Source organism: Paramisgurnus dabryanus, chromosome 5 (genome assembly GCF_030506205.2).
Source record: "Paramisgurnus dabryanus chromosome 5, PD_genome_1.1, whole genome shotgun sequence".
NCBI classification, from domain to species: Eukaryota; Metazoa; Chordata; class Actinopteri; order Cypriniformes; family Cobitidae; genus Paramisgurnus; species Paramisgurnus dabryanus.
In genome coordinates this window covers 39,416,453-39,433,492 of record NC_133341.1, presented here as the reverse complement: position 1 = coordinate 39,433,492, position 17,040 = coordinate 39,416,453, and the positions used below count along the sequence as shown (strand labels likewise).

At 38.2% G+C, this 17,040-nt stretch overlaps 1 protein-coding gene and 3 non-coding genes across 4 annotated transcripts; 3 read left to right on the top strand and 1 right to left on the bottom strand.

Moving 5' to 3' along the window:
- The first annotated feature begins 7,094 nt into the window (after positions 1–7,094).
- trnaq-cug (transfer RNA glutamine (anticodon CUG)) lies at positions 7,095–7,166 on the top strand. Its single transcript has one exon. It is a non-coding gene; the product is annotated as a tRNA-Gln (tRNA).
- A 1,054-nt stretch (positions 7,167–8,220) lies between these two features.
- On the top strand, positions 8,221–8,293 carry trnaf-gaa (transfer RNA phenylalanine (anticodon GAA)). Its single transcript has one exon. It is a non-coding gene; the product is annotated as a tRNA-Phe (tRNA).
- A 116-nt stretch (positions 8,294–8,409) lies between these two features.
- LOC135774173 (myogenesis-regulating glycosidase) lies at positions 8,410–15,391 on the bottom strand. Its single transcript, XM_065284091.1, has 3 exons — positions 15,233–15,391; positions 11,469–11,878; positions 8,410–11,392 (listed from the first exon to the last, which is right to left on the bottom strand). The coding sequence occupies exons 2-3, from the start codon at positions 11,747–11,749 to the stop codon at positions 9,622–9,624; spliced, it is 2,052 nt and encodes a 683-aa protein (XP_065140163.1). The 5' UTR covers positions 11,750–11,878; positions 15,233–15,391; the 3' UTR covers positions 8,410–9,621.
- On the top strand, positions 14,497–14,569 carry trnaf-gaa (transfer RNA phenylalanine (anticodon GAA)). The gene has a single exon. It is a non-coding gene; the product is annotated as a tRNA-Phe (tRNA).
- Positions 15,392–17,040: the final 1,649 nt, after the last annotated feature.

Below are 17,040 nucleotides of genomic sequence, written 5' to 3'. Positions count from 1 at the left end.
TCCAAGGGACATTTGTGTTCACCTCATGTGATAGACTTGATTTGATTCATCATTTCTCACTGTGTTAACCAGAATAGATAACAGTTGATAGTAAATGTGGAGGGTTCAAATCAAGTTTTTTTTTTGTGATACATTCCTCTGCATCTTATTTCAAAAATGGTAAGCAACATTTAAAAAGTGGTCAAATGGAAATAGACTGCAACATGCCCTGCCTTAGATCCTCTTTAGTGGAAAATGAGAGTGTTTTCCCTTAAGCCCTACTGGCAATAAAGCAGACGTGGTTAAAATAATACATTGCACAACAACTGTACGTGACCATATAGTCTTGATTACTGTTGTATCAATTGGTGATAGTCTCAAGACACTAGTAGAAAATGAATCATTGGAGTGAATCATTTTATCCTTCTTACTGCCGCCGTTCAACACTACTGAGTGAACTCTCACTTTCTTCGGTATAAAGTCTTTATTGTAACATGGGGCATGCTTTAACATGGGAATAGTCAGCAGTTCCTCAGTGGAAAGCATTGATCTAAAAGCCTCTGGACTCATTCGATCTGCCCTTTTGTCTAAGCGGTGTGGATTTTCCTTTTGACTGAGGATCAGAAAAGCATCTTCACTGGCTTGGAAATGTGGCAAAGAGGTCAAGTACAAGTTCCTCTCACAGTCAGCAGAAAACTTCTCTTGGCGGTGCATGAATGCTCTGCTTGGCACCATTGTTGGAGCAGAGAAAAATAGTAAGAGGTCTTCACATGATTGTTTGTTTGAGGGTTTAATGGTTGAAAAAATAGAGCCAAAACAAGCATGTAAAATAGGTCAGCCATGCATCTAGTGCACATCCTAAACAGTAATACCTGTATTTAATCAATAATACGACAAAAACAAGCATGAAAGAATATAGTTTTCGTTTCTTTAAATGGGTTTTACTTTTATTTACAACCTTAATAAATATAAGCAAATTATGGAGTTTTGTTTTGAGAACAACCAAAAAAACATTATAGGGCTTGTGGTAAAAGTATGTGAACCCTTGTGTTGACCTCAAAAAAGCTAAGGTTTTAGCATACCTAGAGTCTTGTTAAGATAATACGTTTGGAGGTCATTACATTAACTCAAGGGTTCAGATACTTTATCCACAAACACTATGAGTTTTTTGGTTGTTCTTAATAAAGACATGAAGGATCAGATTTTTTGTGTTATTATTTTTATAACGTTTGGTATTACCCTTGACTTCAGAGATCAGATCACATTTTATGACAAAAAAAAAGTTTTTCTTGCCACTGTAATTTTTTAAAGTGCACCTATTTCATTGCTAAAACAACGTTATATTGAAATATTATTTTATTTTGTGTATTTGGTATAATATAATATAATGTTTTAGGGGTCCTTATAATGGGTCAATTTTTTGTAGGCCATTTATAGGCCTTTATAGGCCATCAATCAGGACTAAAGCAGCTGATATATATTAGTACTAATATGGGGCAGGGTTTCTGTCTCAATACTGACAGATTTCAGGTGATCGCCTGGCTTTCTATGCCATTTTGCACCTTGTTATCTTCATGTGTTTAATACTTATTCCCTGTGCACATTTCACTTTATTTATTATGACCAAACTTGTATACTTAAATGTTCTGATTAGCCCACTTATTTCTTTGTATAATTTCAATATTTGGCTTGATGGCTACATCTGGTGGAAATTTTGTGTCAATAGCCCACTTAGAAATCCCCTAACTGATAAAAATGCTGATGTGTCAAATACTTATTTTCCCCGCTGTATACAGTAAACATTTCCTTTGCCCGGTTGGTTCACACCATTGTAATAAATGACTGAGGGCATTTGCCATATGTGTTATGTAATATGTTCATATTTTAAACAATAGATTAAAAGGTAAACCTTTTTGTCATAGCCCTCTTTCGCTCATATTTACCAAGGGTGCCAATATTGGTGGATTGCAATGTATATCCTGAAGATAATTAAAAGAGTATCTGACTACATAGGTAATTTTGACCTGCAAGGCTGGCATGTGGAAAGACGGTAAATAATTGATGCTGAACATTGCTGGCTGCAGTATTTATTAGTGTGAAGCTGAAGGTGTAGTGTGTGCAGAAGTTGTAAGGCATCCAGAAGCGAAACTTTGGCTGGCATTGTTTTGTGATTGTTTGTCATTTGTTTGAGAAACTTTGTTCTTCACATGTGATGTGAAATATAATATAAATGCACTTTAACTCTCCCATGACAATTTCTAGTGAGAAATGTTTAACACAGAAAAACAATAGTGTTATGATATTGTGTGGATTGATGTAATGACCATCACCAGCAGAATATGTAGAAGGTGGGTAGTGCTATAAATGCAATGATGCATTCGTTCATTTCCGTGTCATTGTATTCATTAATTCACCACTTTGATTCAGCAGTCATTGTGTGTGATATATTTACCTACGGGTTAAGAGGGGGAAAAAAGTTTAATTGCTCAATGGTTTTATATTGTGCTTAGAGAATCCGTACAGACGTTATTGTAAGGGAATCAAAGAATCACTTTTCACAGCCTTTAAAATCACAAAATCAAAGCCTCTTCATTGCTCCGCACGAACCTTCGTTTCTATTCACACAAACACACACCTATTTTGTCCATTCATTGATTGAAATGTTTGTGTTAGTTCAAGGTGTGCAAACAAGTTCATTTATGCAGTGGCAACACAAGCTTGAAGAAAAAAACATTTCAGTGATCTATTGCAGGAATTGTCAAGCTTTTTAGACCATGCATTTTTCTTTTATTCTCTGTATTTTTTCTGCAAAGATCAGCAATTAAACCACACTTGAAAAAATTACTTTATTACTTTTTTGTCTTGTTTTCAGTAAAAATATCTAAAAATTCTTAAATTAAGATGTATTTTCATGGTGAGCAAAATGACCTAGGAAAATACGTAAAAATTAAACTTTAAGTAAATTAGTGCTTAAAACAAGCAAAAAAAATCTGTCAGTGGAATAAGAAAAATTTTCATGAATTAAGTGTTTATGAAAAAAGTATGACTTATTTCAAGAAAATTTTTCTAATTCCATTGGCAGATTTTTTTGCTTGCTTTAAGCACGAATTTGCTTAAATTGTATATTTTTTGTCGAAAAACTAGACTTATTTTCCTAGGTCATTTTGCTCATCAAGAAAATACATCTTAATTTAAAGAATTTTAGATATTTTTACTGAAAACAAGACAAAAATACTAAGACAGTTGTTTTTTGCATTGCAATGCCACACTGCAAAAAAATGATTTTCAAGAAAAAAAAATATTTTTGAAAAAAATATCTGTAAAAATATCTAAAAATTCTTCAATTAAGATGCTTTTCTTGATGAGCAAAACGACCCAAGAAAATAAGTCTAGTTTTTAGACCAGAAATATTAAATTTAAAAATGGCTGCACAAAATGGCAACTCCCATGTTAGGGTACCCGCAGTGTATGTAGATGAAAATGGCTCATTCTAAGGTAATAAAAACAATACAGTTTATAATATAAGGTCTTTATACACCACTGATAATATAGTTATGTATATTATATTGCATTTTTGTCATTAGATCCTTCTAAAAGTTACACACTGCACCTTTAAGAAAAATGATTGGCAGATTTTTTTGCTTGTTTTATTCACAAAATCACTTCAATTTGATATTTTTGTCTAAAAACTAGACTTATTTTCTTGGGGTGTTTTGCTCATCAAGAAAAAGCAACTGACATTTCTATTAAGTAAATGTTAATTCTTCACACTTCAGACATCTGTTAATCCTCAGTACATGCACTTTTCCAATCAACCCTTTATTTATTTTATTGCAAGTCCACAAAGCTATACCCCCAAAACAAATGTTAAACTTCAGCAAGTGTTGTGCTACAATAGAAGAGATCAAACTGCCTTTTTAAGCCTCCATTTCGTGGCAGAAAGCTCAGGGTCCAGTTACCCATACTACCCCTTGAGCTTGTTTGCCATTAAATATTACAATGTGCCATAGTACAGAGGTGAAAGTGAGCTGCCACTCACTGGAATAAAGAGCCGGCCTGATGCACCGCGTAAACAGAAAGAGCGAGAGCCACGGGTTGGATTACAGGCCAGCTAAAGAAGAGGCCCTCTGCGGCTCCAGTTGCCCATGATGGGGGGATCGCTTTACCCACGGCTGCAACATGAAATGGTCCGGTCCAAGTTCCCTGCCTCTTGGATGGAATGATTACTTATTCATAGTATGAAGGAAGAATAGCGGGGTGGGTTGTGAATGGGAGTCCTTGTTGTCAGTGGTAGTGTAAAGAACAGGTGACAGAAAAGTATCTGTTACCTGAAGCTGCCCTCAACCCCCCTTTCTCCGCTACTCCGAGTATGGGCACACATTGTTGTCGGACAGCAGTCAGCCCTGGAATGCATTCGAATTTGTCAGCTAAACAGCAGACCGTAAGAGTGCATCACTTCAAAGCTACACCGTACCCGGAGCATTCAGCTTCTGCTCTGCTATGAAGTTTAGGGGTCGCACCAGCAAGCGGGTGGATTGTCAGTGACTTTATCACACTCCGGCGAGCCCACACAGGTAGTCTGACACCCTGATATCAGCCCCAGTGGATATAAAGCTGATCTCACCCCGCTCTCCTCGCTGGTCTAACAGTGCCACCCTGACATCAGAGAGTCAGTGCCATGTTTCGACCGTGTGAAATCTCACACTGCCCGTAACAATGTTGGCAGAGCTCACTGCGCCTCAAGGGCCCGTGCATGCATATACAACAGCCGGTAGATGTTTGGTCACACTTATTTTATTACATTTCAATTTAATAGTTCAGTCATCAAAATGATGCAATAACACATGGGATGCATACAAATCTTTTTCAAAGCACCCACCTGTTGCACATACACATTTAGCCATTTAACCGTTTTATAAAGTGCATCGTGAAATATTTTTTCTCGTCTAAAGTAAATACCACTAAAACATATTAATCCACCGTCATTCCACAAAGCACCGGTCAATTCCCATCAAGTGGCAGACACCAGCAGATGAACTCTGGTCATTATTTATCAGCAGGCCCCTTTGCAGATCTCTGTGAAGTTGAGTAAATGCTTTAATTAAACTGGAGCCTTGCATCAAAAGATGTCAATCAGCACCAGCAGGATGGAGTGAAACCAGATCATGCCCACTCTCCCCTGTCTTATCGCAGAGATGTGGGGACCGGGCCTCTCCGCAGCCATTGTTACAGTCTGCCAGTCTACAGGAACGTGTAACTAAAGTAACCCTTTGTGCTACTAATATGCAATACGTTCAACTGTGTGATGGGTGAGGACATCAACACGGATTCTCTTTTTATTGGTAAAGTCCTGATACCGGATGGTGTCCGTGGCATGAGACATTTTATTCACTCTGTTTAGTCAACTACGTTCTCAATTAATGTTCTGCTTTAAATAATATCAGGAATATTTTAACAAAATAAAACACTTTTTTGTTTAGGGTTTAGTTCTTTTATCAGACCTAACACAACTTTTTATCACCTGTTGTTATCTGATAACGTTAATCTATAAGATATAAAGGATCAAATATTATCATTACTTTAGGACAAGCTGTGTTTATTCACAGTGGTCTCTGCTGGCCTCTCCTGGTAAACATGAAGTACTAAAGTGTGTCAATATGATACAACACGATCTAGTTATTGTCCCCATTGGGAAATTTTTTCATTGGCTTAGTGCATGCTGCATTTTCACACAATAAAACGATAAATAAATAAATTACATGTCTCACAAAAAAACAGAAGAAACAAGCATGTAGACAGATTAATCATGCGTCATATTGCACAGCTAAAAGGCCACTATTATTGCATCAATGGCAATACATAAACCATAAAACCAGCAGTAAATAACAATGACCAGCAGTAATAATATAAAACAATAAATAATTTTGAATAATGGCTGTCTCTGGATGATGTAAAAAAATTCTGCTTAATTGTACAGATAGGTTCCAGACTGATCTCACAGCAAGTCGTGTTATAATCATGAAAAATGTGTTATTTTATGTATTATTTTCTCATGTTTTTTTCCTATTTTCTTATCATTGTTGCTTGGGGTTGGGGTTAGAATCACTTACATTTTAGACATCCTAAACCAAACCCCAACTCCAGGCGAGAATAGTTTTAAAACCAGAACAAAAATACGTAAAAACCAATACATAAAAGTACATCCTAACCCAAATCCCAAATCTAACCCCAACCAACAATGATTTAAAAATAGAGGAACAATTTTTGAAAACAATAAATAAAATGACACGGAAAAGAAAGTCGTGCCACGGACACGAAAAATTATTTTTATAAATTCGTGCTGTACGACACGAAATAGACATTTGTGCTCAGGGCACAAAAAAGCTGAATTTCATGCTATGGACACGAATAAATAAATCAAATTATTTGTGACTGTAAACCAAATTTCTGTGAAGCTTGTATCCTATACCAGATTACACCCTATGTTTTTTTTATGTATTGATTACTATAAGCAAACACATGGTTTTACTACATTAACCATAATTTAACTATGGTTATTCTGTGATTACCATGGTTTAACTACAGAAATCATTTTGACACCATACAGTCTGCGTCTCCTTGTTCACTCGTTGTAGTGTAGCACATAAAATGTCAACATGAACCTGTCATGCAAGCATATTGTGCACCGTCATCTTTGAACTCTTAGTTAAGAGTTAATATTTAGTTAATATTTATTATAGAATCCACCCTGCTGAAATAAACAATAGAAACCATCAGAAAAATTCTTCTGGTTTCCATTTAAATACCAATAGGAATCATTTGCTTTTACCATCAAAAGCTTTTTGTGGTGTGTTCGGGACCTATTCCAGTAGGATTTAATGCCTCCACCAATAAGAACCCAACACATACCATAGAGACCCACATAGACCATTATAGTTTCCATTACAACCAATAAAATTCCAATTAATCCAATGGGATTTCTGTGATGGTTTCTATTGTTTTTAGCAGAAAGGAAGACTGGCATAATTTGTGCAGTTAGGGGGTTGCCATAATAGCTGGTATAAATGCAGTCACAAGCTGAGTGACCCAGTTCAGTATATGCATCCATTTAGTGGGGTTCCATGGTGTAATGGTTAGCACTCTGGACTCTGAATCCAGCGATCCGAGTTCAAATCTCGGTGGGACCTGACAACCTTTTTGGGGTTTCCAAGCAAATCCCTATCCAACAAAAGTTTGTTATGAGGTAAACAGGCTTGTGGAGGAAGTTGATGACTTGGACCTTCAAGATGGGGGTTTTGAGGAAGGGGTCCTCCATGATGATCTTTCCTCAAATGGTTGAGTGAGCTAGTTCCTCAGGGGAAACTTTAGCACATGCTCCTGCAGTACAGCGGAGTCGCCATATTAGATGTGGCAAACTGTTTAAAATGATTGCAGAAGAACTTTCTATCTTTATCCCAACTTTTGCGGATATAAACAAAAAATAACAACACTTAATAACTTTGTGTTTACTGCAACATAACACAGAGCACTCGTTTGTGTAAAACTCTTCTCTTACAGCTACCCCACACCCCCGTGCCTCCTTATGAGCAAAAAACACATCCAGAAACAATTGTTCGGTCTTACTTGTGGAAGGTAATTCAGGGAGAGTTGTTTAGAGGTGTAGGTAAAGCGGTTTGAACACACCTAAAGTGCATTTTCCCTCCAGTTGCTATGATAGTAATGGAGAAGTTGCCACACCTAATATGGCGGCGCGGTTGACGTACGATTTAGCAGACATTGCGCGGTTTAGTTATTTCTTTAATATACCTGCCTGTCTATGGTTTGGGTTTTGCCAACTTGGCGATTTTCAGACATCTTTAGCAACTTTTTATTTTTCAAAAAAAGCGACTAGCCACAAATCTAGCGACTTTTCTGGCGTTATTAAGACTCTGACGTGAAAGTTTCGTTCACTTCTCAAAGAGCAGCGATTGCTGCCGCCGGCGGATCCCGCAATGGCTTTACAGTTACGTAAAATGTCTAATCTGAATCCGAAAAGTAAGACATATAAGCCCATGTCAGACTTCTGAGAGTCTCAATATATCAGCTGTTTATTTAATTCTCCCTACTACTGCACGTGGCGCCGGTTCGCTAAATTGCTTATTTGGTAGACTTCTTATATTTTCTGTCAATGCAGACAAACTCCTTTTCTCACACATTGTTTGCCTTATCATTGTTTCACAAATTTAAATGATTCCTCACGTGGCCGAAATAGCTCAGTTGGGAGAGCGTTAGACTGAAGATCTAAAGGTCCCTGGTTCGATCCCGGGTTTCGGCAAACACAGGCGGTACTCCAGGCAAAAGGGTAGTCTTTTGTGGTCATATGATGTTTGTAATACCCCATACCATCAGCTTGTTTCACAGAGCAGTTTTGTTCTAAATAAAATAAACAAATGCACAAAATACGTTTTTTACTAGCAGAAGGTCAATAATACATAAATAGACAGACAACTTTTAATAAATAAAAAAAGAAACATACAACAACAGGAAAACTGGTATTCAATTGCAGGTAACAGCACAAGATGTTGTGATATTTTGCTCTATTTAGCTGACTAATGGTCAACTACTTTATATCACTGTTGGTATTTTTAGGGGCGGGACACACCAAAGCTTTTTAGGCTGCTGAAACTTCCGGCGGACGCCGACTGAAAGGTTTTTTCAGCCAACGGACAACTTTCTTTAGCTAGGTGCTTGCTGTGATACTTCTGCTTTGTTTATTAGTTGGTGTACAATGCGCAGGTTGGTTTTTGTGATATTTGTCCCATCCCTCCTCCACTGTGATTGGACGGCCGTGTGAGAACTGACATTGACGAGCTGAGCTTTTCACCCACAGTTGAATTTTTCTCAACTCCAAAGCCAACCGCCGGCTTTCAGCACAGAAAAAAACTGCTAGCTGCTAACTTTTTTGAAAAACACGTGTTTACATTTGAAACAATTGAGAACATACGCCGGCCGGGAGCATTAAAGCTTTGTTTTGCATGCCTCCTAACAGGTCACAATTGACCTTTCATTAAGCCATGCACAAAAACCGCCACAGACCAATCATGGTTTAGCAACCGTAACTAGGCGCAGGGAGGTCTGTCAAGCTTTCAAGCGAGAGAAACATATCTAAGCATTGTGCATATGAATTGTGTAGATCCAATATCCAGTATCCTAAAAGTTTGTAGTGGTGAAATTTTTTCTGTTCCCAAAACCTACAACCCAAGGGGAAAATGCCGGAAGCAGTGTGAAAGGCCTCTTTCACAATAAAATGTCGACAGGATTAACAAAAACACATATGTTAATCATTGCTTGGAAATAATGACGGTTCTTTGTTCATAATGCATAACATAAGATAATTAAAGGTAAAGATGGAGGCTGACTGACATACTTTAAAGCTTGACAGGCGTAGTAACTAAGGAGGGCGGGGCTTAGCAAAGGGTCAATTAAAACAAAGTTATAAATACAGAATAAACTATAGTCATATAGTCAAAATAATTAATAATAACGTAATGTAAAAATGTACAATATTTCTATATCAACATATCATAGTTTAAATGTTCAGTCTTGGTATTTTACATTTATGCATAGAAGAACCATTACACTACAAATTTACACTAATTATGATTATCCGGACCACACAAAGTAAGCAACCTCATCCAAATCCACTGGGTAGTCAGTAAGGTGTATGGGGCCTTTGTCAAAATACTCTCCCTTGTAACTTCTCCATCTACCGGCAGGCAGGTATATATCTCTTTCCTGCTTGCCTGGTTCAAGTACAGGAGCTACCAGAAGGTCATCTCCTATTAGGAACTGAGAGTCGATTTTGTAAGCCGCCTCATCATCTGTAGCTATCCACCAAAGAGGACGTATGATAGGATCACCAGTGTACAGAACTTCACTAGCAAGTTCGAGAACTCTAGGGGCTACGAGAGACTCGTGGAGGGCTGTGAACTTCTTGGCAATATTCACAACTTCATCGTCATAGAGCCACGGTGGCAGTGAGAACTGCATTGCTGGCATGAAAGCTGAGAGTTCGAGCCAACGGATGTAAAGTTCTCGATCTGGAAGTCCGCCGGGTCTATCGGTGCGGTTTCCACCTATTATGTCGGGAAGAATAAACTGGTAGCCGAGAATGCTTATAGTGAGTACAGTCGGGATTATGGATTTGATGCCTAGGTCATATCCCCATAGAGAGCTACGATCCATAATTCTAAAAAAGCAGGAGATGTTTTGCGACTGATAGCCTGACCGCAGCTCTGCCCGGTCACTAAAGGGTATCGCCATCTCAGTGTAACGTCGGGTAAAAGTACTGGGATCGTGCAGTGGAACGAAGGTGCTGAAATCTCGAGGTAAGTAGCTTGTTTCTCCAGCATCAAACTTAAAAGATGTCACTCCATACTTGTTCTTGAGGCCACGCAGATTTGAGGCGTACCAGTCACGAGTTTCTGGGTTCGTGAAATCCAAAATACCAGCGATACCATTCCACCAACGCACCAAAGCAGGAAGCTGGCCACCAGTATTTCTTACAAAAAGACCTCGTTCTACTCCAACACGAAAATTGACAGAATTATAGTTGACAAACGGATGAGTCCATAGGGTAACGTGGAAACCCTCCTTGCGTAGTTTTTGAAACATAGCCGAGGTGTTAGGGAACTTTACGTTATCAAACTCGAACTCTCCATAGTCACCGGTGTAGCAATCATACAGTTCAAGGTGACTGCAGTTGAAGCCATGTTTTTGGATATCGGATGCATATTTTAAAAATCTTTCCTGATCGACTTGTGATAAAGACCGAGTAGACCAGACTGGATATCTGAAAACAGCTTCCGAGGGAACTTTATTAGGCTTGTTGAAATATCGACGTACCATGTACTTGTGTATCGAGGTGACGTCAAGCCCAACACATACTCGATAACTTAGCGTAACATAATGGGATTGACCAGTGTCTGACCTATAGGGGCTCTTGTCATATCGAGCCTGGAACCGCAAAGTTCGGTTTGTTTCATCCCAACCAAGATGAAAAGGAACAGAGTTGTTAATTTTTATGGCTGTTGCACTGGAAGAAAGCCAGTAGCGCTCCAAGATGCCACCGAAAACTTGATGATTTGAATAGATATCACCTGTAACAAAAGGCTCAGGTGCTTGTTGTCCTTTCAAAGTTATCGGCCAATGTTGCAACCGTGTCTCTGCACCACCGTACCAGTGAGAATCACCACAGGACATGACATGCTCCACCACACGCTCCTTCAGCTCGTCCCAACGTACGCGATAACATGTAACTGTGTCTTTAGGTTTTAGGGTTTCTATGAAGAAATTTATATTCCCCGCATTGGATTTGTCACAGCTGATTATTTGACCTTCTTTCGAACAGGAGTCCAAGTCAAGGGTTCCAGACCTAAGATAAAACAAAAGCACTGTAATTTATCGCAATCTTCACGCAAGCCTTAAAATTAGACAGGTGAATAGTCTACCTGAATGCCATTTTGAAGATGACAACCCCAACCTGATTCCGAATAACATAACCATGTTTGTTAAGGTCTAGTTGTTCGGTTGTCAGGAGGTTGGCTTTCTGAAGAGAAGCATAGTAGTAGCACCATGATACAATAGCAGCAAGAACTAGGATGAATCCGAGCGCACTCGCTGCAATTACTGGATGGCTATGACTGGTCACTCTCTTCCGCTTTGGTGTGGAATAATGGCTCATGGCACTAATGCCAATATCTCCAACAGTTGCTGGGACGATTTGGTACATTGTAACACTTCTTATGCAGAAAAAGTATTTTTTAAAACAAAATTATGAAAAAAGTGCTGTATTAGGTGTCAAGCACCTGGCTGTGGCATTCGCTGGCCAGGACCAACTTGATTTTGCAGATTAATCCATCTAGAAGACAAAATCTTGCGGTTACTTTTTAGACACATTTGCTCACAATGCATTGAGCATTCTCATCATGAACAAAAACAGAAAACCTTTTTTCTGTATGATTTTTCAGACTTGATGATTATCTGTGTTTTAAATATTTTTATGCTAACCACCATGAAATCTATAAATGAAAAAGCTCAGATGCAAAAAGTTGGCAGTCATCATGGTTGCTTAAATGTGACCTACGATGGATGCAACATCCGAAAATGAGACCGAGTTTAAAAAACATCCACACGAGTGGGTTTGTAATTTGTAACAAAAAACCATTGCAAACGTAAAAATGAGCAGATAAACGTATGCTTTCATCAGCTGCCCTCCTGTATGGGTCTGGTAACCCGAAAGGGAAAGCTGTGTCCAAACCCGCTCCCTATCTCCTATAAAGTGCACTATATTTGGCGTTCGCTATTTTGTAGTGATGTCCGTGAACAACGGCTGCGTTCCGAAAGCTCTAAAAGGCAGGAAGGCATCAAGGCAAGTCCGAATCCAATGTTTGGTTTACTTCTTGTCTCCTGAGATACCTTCATTGTCCTGTCCCAGAATTCTTTGCATGGGTGTGCACGGAGAATGTGATTGGTCGAGTCTGGTCGAAAATAAAATGACGGCTGAAGCACAAATTTAGTGTAAATAAAGTTTAATTTTCATTTTATACACCTTTTAATTGCATTTCTAGAAACCTCAAAGGCGCTTTCTGTTTATATTTCAAACAGAATTCCATGCTACCTATGAAGTCTGTCTGAATGCGTTTCTCAGAGCTGCGTTTATGCCTCCGAAGTCATTGTCTCATGAGGCAGTGAGGCAACAAGTCAGCTGCCTAAGCTTTCGGAAAGAACCATCTTCATTCTCTACATTCGTTCAATACTTTTTACCCACAATGCACTCTGACTTTGAGGTTACATTCGATGTAGGCTGCATGAGGAAATGACTTCAGAGGCATGAAGGCAGCTCAGAGAAAGACTTTCAGACATACTTCATAGGCAGTGTGTTTGAAATATAAACAGAGAGCGCCTTTGTAATAACTAATCACATATTTGAAAACTAGAATACAAATTTCTTGCTAGAAATGCAATTAAAAGGTGTTAAAAGTGAAAATCTACCTTTATTTACACTAAATTTGTGCTCCAGTCGCGTCCTTGGCCGCCATTTTATTTTTTCGAACTCGACGAGGCTCGACCAATCACATTCTTGTTGTATGCCCAAGCATATGTATCTCAGGAGACAGGAAGTAAACCTAACATTTAATTCAGACATGCCTTGATGCATTCCTGCCTCAGAAAGCAGCAATGTAGTAGAGTTTTCGGACGCAGCCGTAGACTCGCAAACTCACTATTTCCCATGATACAACTGGAGACAAACGCATAACTGGAATCAGCTGAAGGATATGACAGTAAACAACTCAAATTTACGTTTATACTGTTAGGACTCAATTGTCATTCTCTACATAAGGAATAGTAAACGAGTGAGCGGGTTCGGACACAACAGTATCCAATATTTTGAATTTAGTCTGCGGTACAAAGTTCAGCCGCTAGAAGTCACTGTTACACGCAGCTCGCGTACCGTGGGGAGTGTACGAGCATGCAGTGTGATGGCCCGGTCTGTCAGATGCCTCAAAAGCATAGAGACAGAGCGCCGATATGCAAATTTGAAAACCACGCCCACCGGGGGGAAAACAATCCAACCGTCTCCATTGACTTTGTATTGCGAGAGGCTGCCTCCTTGTCATTTCTGGCTTATAACAAAAAACAGAATAATGCCTAAAAGCTGCTGTGTGACAATATGTACAGCTAACAAGCCAAAGAACCCAGAAATAAGTTTTTATAAGCTGTCGAGCCGTAAAACCCAGCTTTTAAGGAGAATAAAGTGGATCGCCGACTACGTTTCCCCCTAGTGGACGCAGTTCTACTAATAGAAGTACTATGAAAAGTTGCCTGTTTCCACTTTTGTTTCTTTAAACGCTCGTTTTATGAGGTCGACAGCTTAAAAAAAACTTATTTCTGGGTTTTTTGGCTTTTTAGCTGTACACCTTGTCACACAGCAGCTTTTATGTATTATTCTGTTTTTAATTTTAATCTGTAAATATGTTTTTATAAGCTGTCGACCCCAAAAACGAGCGTTTAAAGACACACAAATGGAAACAGGCAACTTTTCATAGTAATACTATTAGTAGAACTGCATCCAATAGGGGGAAACGTAGTCGGCGATCCACTTTATTCTCCTTAAAGACAGGGTTTTACGGCTCGACAGCTTATAAAAACTTATTTCTGGGTTCTTTGGCTTGTTAGCTGTACATATTGTCACACAGCAGCTTTTAGGCATTATTCTGTTTTTTGTTATAAGCCAGAAATGACAAGGAGGCAGCCTCTCGCAATACAAAGTCAATGGAGACGGTTGGATTGTTTTCCCCCCCGGTGGGCGTGGTTTTCAGGTTATGACGCGCGGCGCTCTGTCTCTATCGCACGTGGATAATGTAAACATCGATGCCGCTAACTTTAGTGTACTATTTACACGCCAGAATTATTTACTCAACCTGTTGCTCCTGTTTTGGATGGTCTTACACATATGATACTGCAAACGATCACGTGGCCGAAATAGCTCAGTTGGGAGAGCGTTAGACTGAAGATCTAAAGGTCCCTGGTTCGATCCCGGGTTTCGGCATTTTCTTGTTCTTTACTCACGGGACTCAATTGATTACAAACTAAAATCAAGTTCCTAAGTGGGCATTTTTGGACACTTAACACCAAAGAAATAAGACACCATCAAGTCCTCCACTTTACCTTACTTAGTCTACATATTATAACAAAAAATCTGAGTACATGCGATGTTTAAAATGTACACAGAGTCTGTATATATTATAAACATTGCACCTGCTGGGATGTTTATTTCACTAGACCAAGACATACAAGCGGGTTATTGAACAGATCGCTGGGCATGTGGTCTGATCCAATACTGGCTGATGTCAGGCACATATCGATTTTATGAACATTGTCGCAAAATCCAGGCTAATGTTTTACTCAAATACAAAAACATTTGTTGTAATTAATTTAATCAAGTAACTTTCTTACAATTTCAATGTTAACTTGTGTAAAATAATCTGTTCCAAAAAACGAATATTACACATGTTTGACCAGTAATTATACATTAACAAATTGTAATAATTGCTAATGTATAATTTACGGTATACAACAATTTACTATAGTTGACTATACTGAACATATAAGTATTCTACAATATTTTCAAGAAAAAGTTAGTAACCAGCGTTTCTTGACGTTTTGAGTTGTGAAAGTGAATATTAAAAAACTAAACCCATTTAATACTTACATAACCGCAGCGAGCCCATTTCTTGCATCTCACGTTGTCGCGTATCGTATAGCGTTCACGAAGATCTGAAATGGCTTAACGTTACTATGTTAAATTAATAAACTTTTCATAAATTAAATGTTTACAGACACAGACGACTTCTGGTACTCATGTATGACAACTGCGTTGCTGAAGAGCAAGAGAGTCCCGTTCGACCTGTTTGAAGGAATCTTGGGTAATGTAGTGCTATTTTAACACAGCAAATTATTATCTTAGATGACAAAGTAAACTGTAACTACGTCTAAAAACTATAATTTTATTTATTTTGATGTTATTTTTAGTGCAACAAAAATAATTATTTTGATGCGTGTCTCATTACACACACAATCCACCAGATGGCAGTAATACATCAGTTAATACAACAATTGCTTTCTTTTGTTTACTAAATGTACGCTTGTCTTATGTGCAAATGGGCCAGAAACACCAATAACAATGTATAATATTAATATATACACGTAAAGACTAATATTTTATAATTTCGCTTAAATAAATAAAGAAGGCTAATAACAAAGAGGAAACCCACAGCAAAAATAATACAAATATGTTTTACATATATATGAAATACATTTTGTATCAAGTAAAGCTAAATGAAATATATTTTAAAATGTGCAAAAAAATTACTGACCAAAATATAAATGTTTTTATCAAATGTATAAGTATGTATATAATATATTATTGCAGTTGAAAATATATTTAATTTTAATCTTTTCAAGCCTTATATGTTTACAGGTTTGTAGCATGCAAAGTTTTTCTTCCAATGCGGTGTAAAATCAGGATTTTCAGAAATACAACAGAAGCTACCAAATATACAAAAATATATGTACTGAAATATATTTTGAAATATGTTTACATTTTTTTTTTCAAAAATATATTTTTTGCATATTTTAAAGCATTATATATGTATGTATATATATATATGTGTGTGTGTGTGTGTGTGTGTGTGTGTGTGTGTGTGTGTGTGTGTGTGTGTGTGTGTGTGTGTGTGTGTGCGTGCGTGCGTGCGTGCGTGCGTGCGTGCGCGTGTATATATATATGTAAGGGATAATCCACGGCCAGCCATGCATTAAAGGGTTTTAATGCACGACGTAGAGGCGAAGAACCACCCGACGCGTAGCGGAGGTGCATTAAGTAAGGGATAATGTAGAGGCAGCCGGTAGTTATCGGGAAATAAGCCCCGACAGTGTGATCAGGACCCGACGCGAAGCGGAGGGTCTTGTATCACACTGAAGGGGCTTATTTCCCGATAACTACCGGCTGCCTCTACATTATCCCGCTTATTACACGGCTACTTGTCACATAAGAAAAAAAACTGGACATGAATATGAATTTGAAACATTTTATTGGCATATTTGTTTTAAATTAACATTTTTATCCTTCCGCGAAACTTTGCACAGATGCATAAAATGATCGTAATACCTTATTAAGATCCTCTGCTTCATACTTGTCTGTCTCCATTTTTTTCTCTTTTAGCCAGTCTTTGAGAAGTTTTAATGCCCATTCTTTTGTGTGTTGGCTTCGTAGCTGTCATGCTCTATTTTGTCAAGTTCAGTCTCAGTAAGCTCTCTGTGTCTTGTCGTGGTTGTCCAGTGTTTGTCACAAGATGGCGCCAAACAAACAGTAATCTTTATTGGCGCGGAGCGATCTTACTCGTAAAAGTAGTACCGGCTATGCGTTATTATTTTGGAGCGGTTATTATTCGAAAAGAACGAACCTGCAAATGTCTCAACTGACCAATCAGAATCAAGCATTCCAGAGAGCCGTGTAATAAA

Excerpts from the sequence above, each read along its gene's own strand:
- LOC135774173 (XM_065284091.1), bottom strand. The coding sequence starts at position 11,749 with ATGTACCAAATCGTCCCAGCAACTGTTGGAGATATTGGCATTAGTGCC. Across the intron at positions 11,393-11,468 it reads ATCTTCAAAATGGCATTCAG|GTCTGGAACCCTTGACTTGG; the intron begins GTAGACTATTCA and ends GTTTTATCTTAG.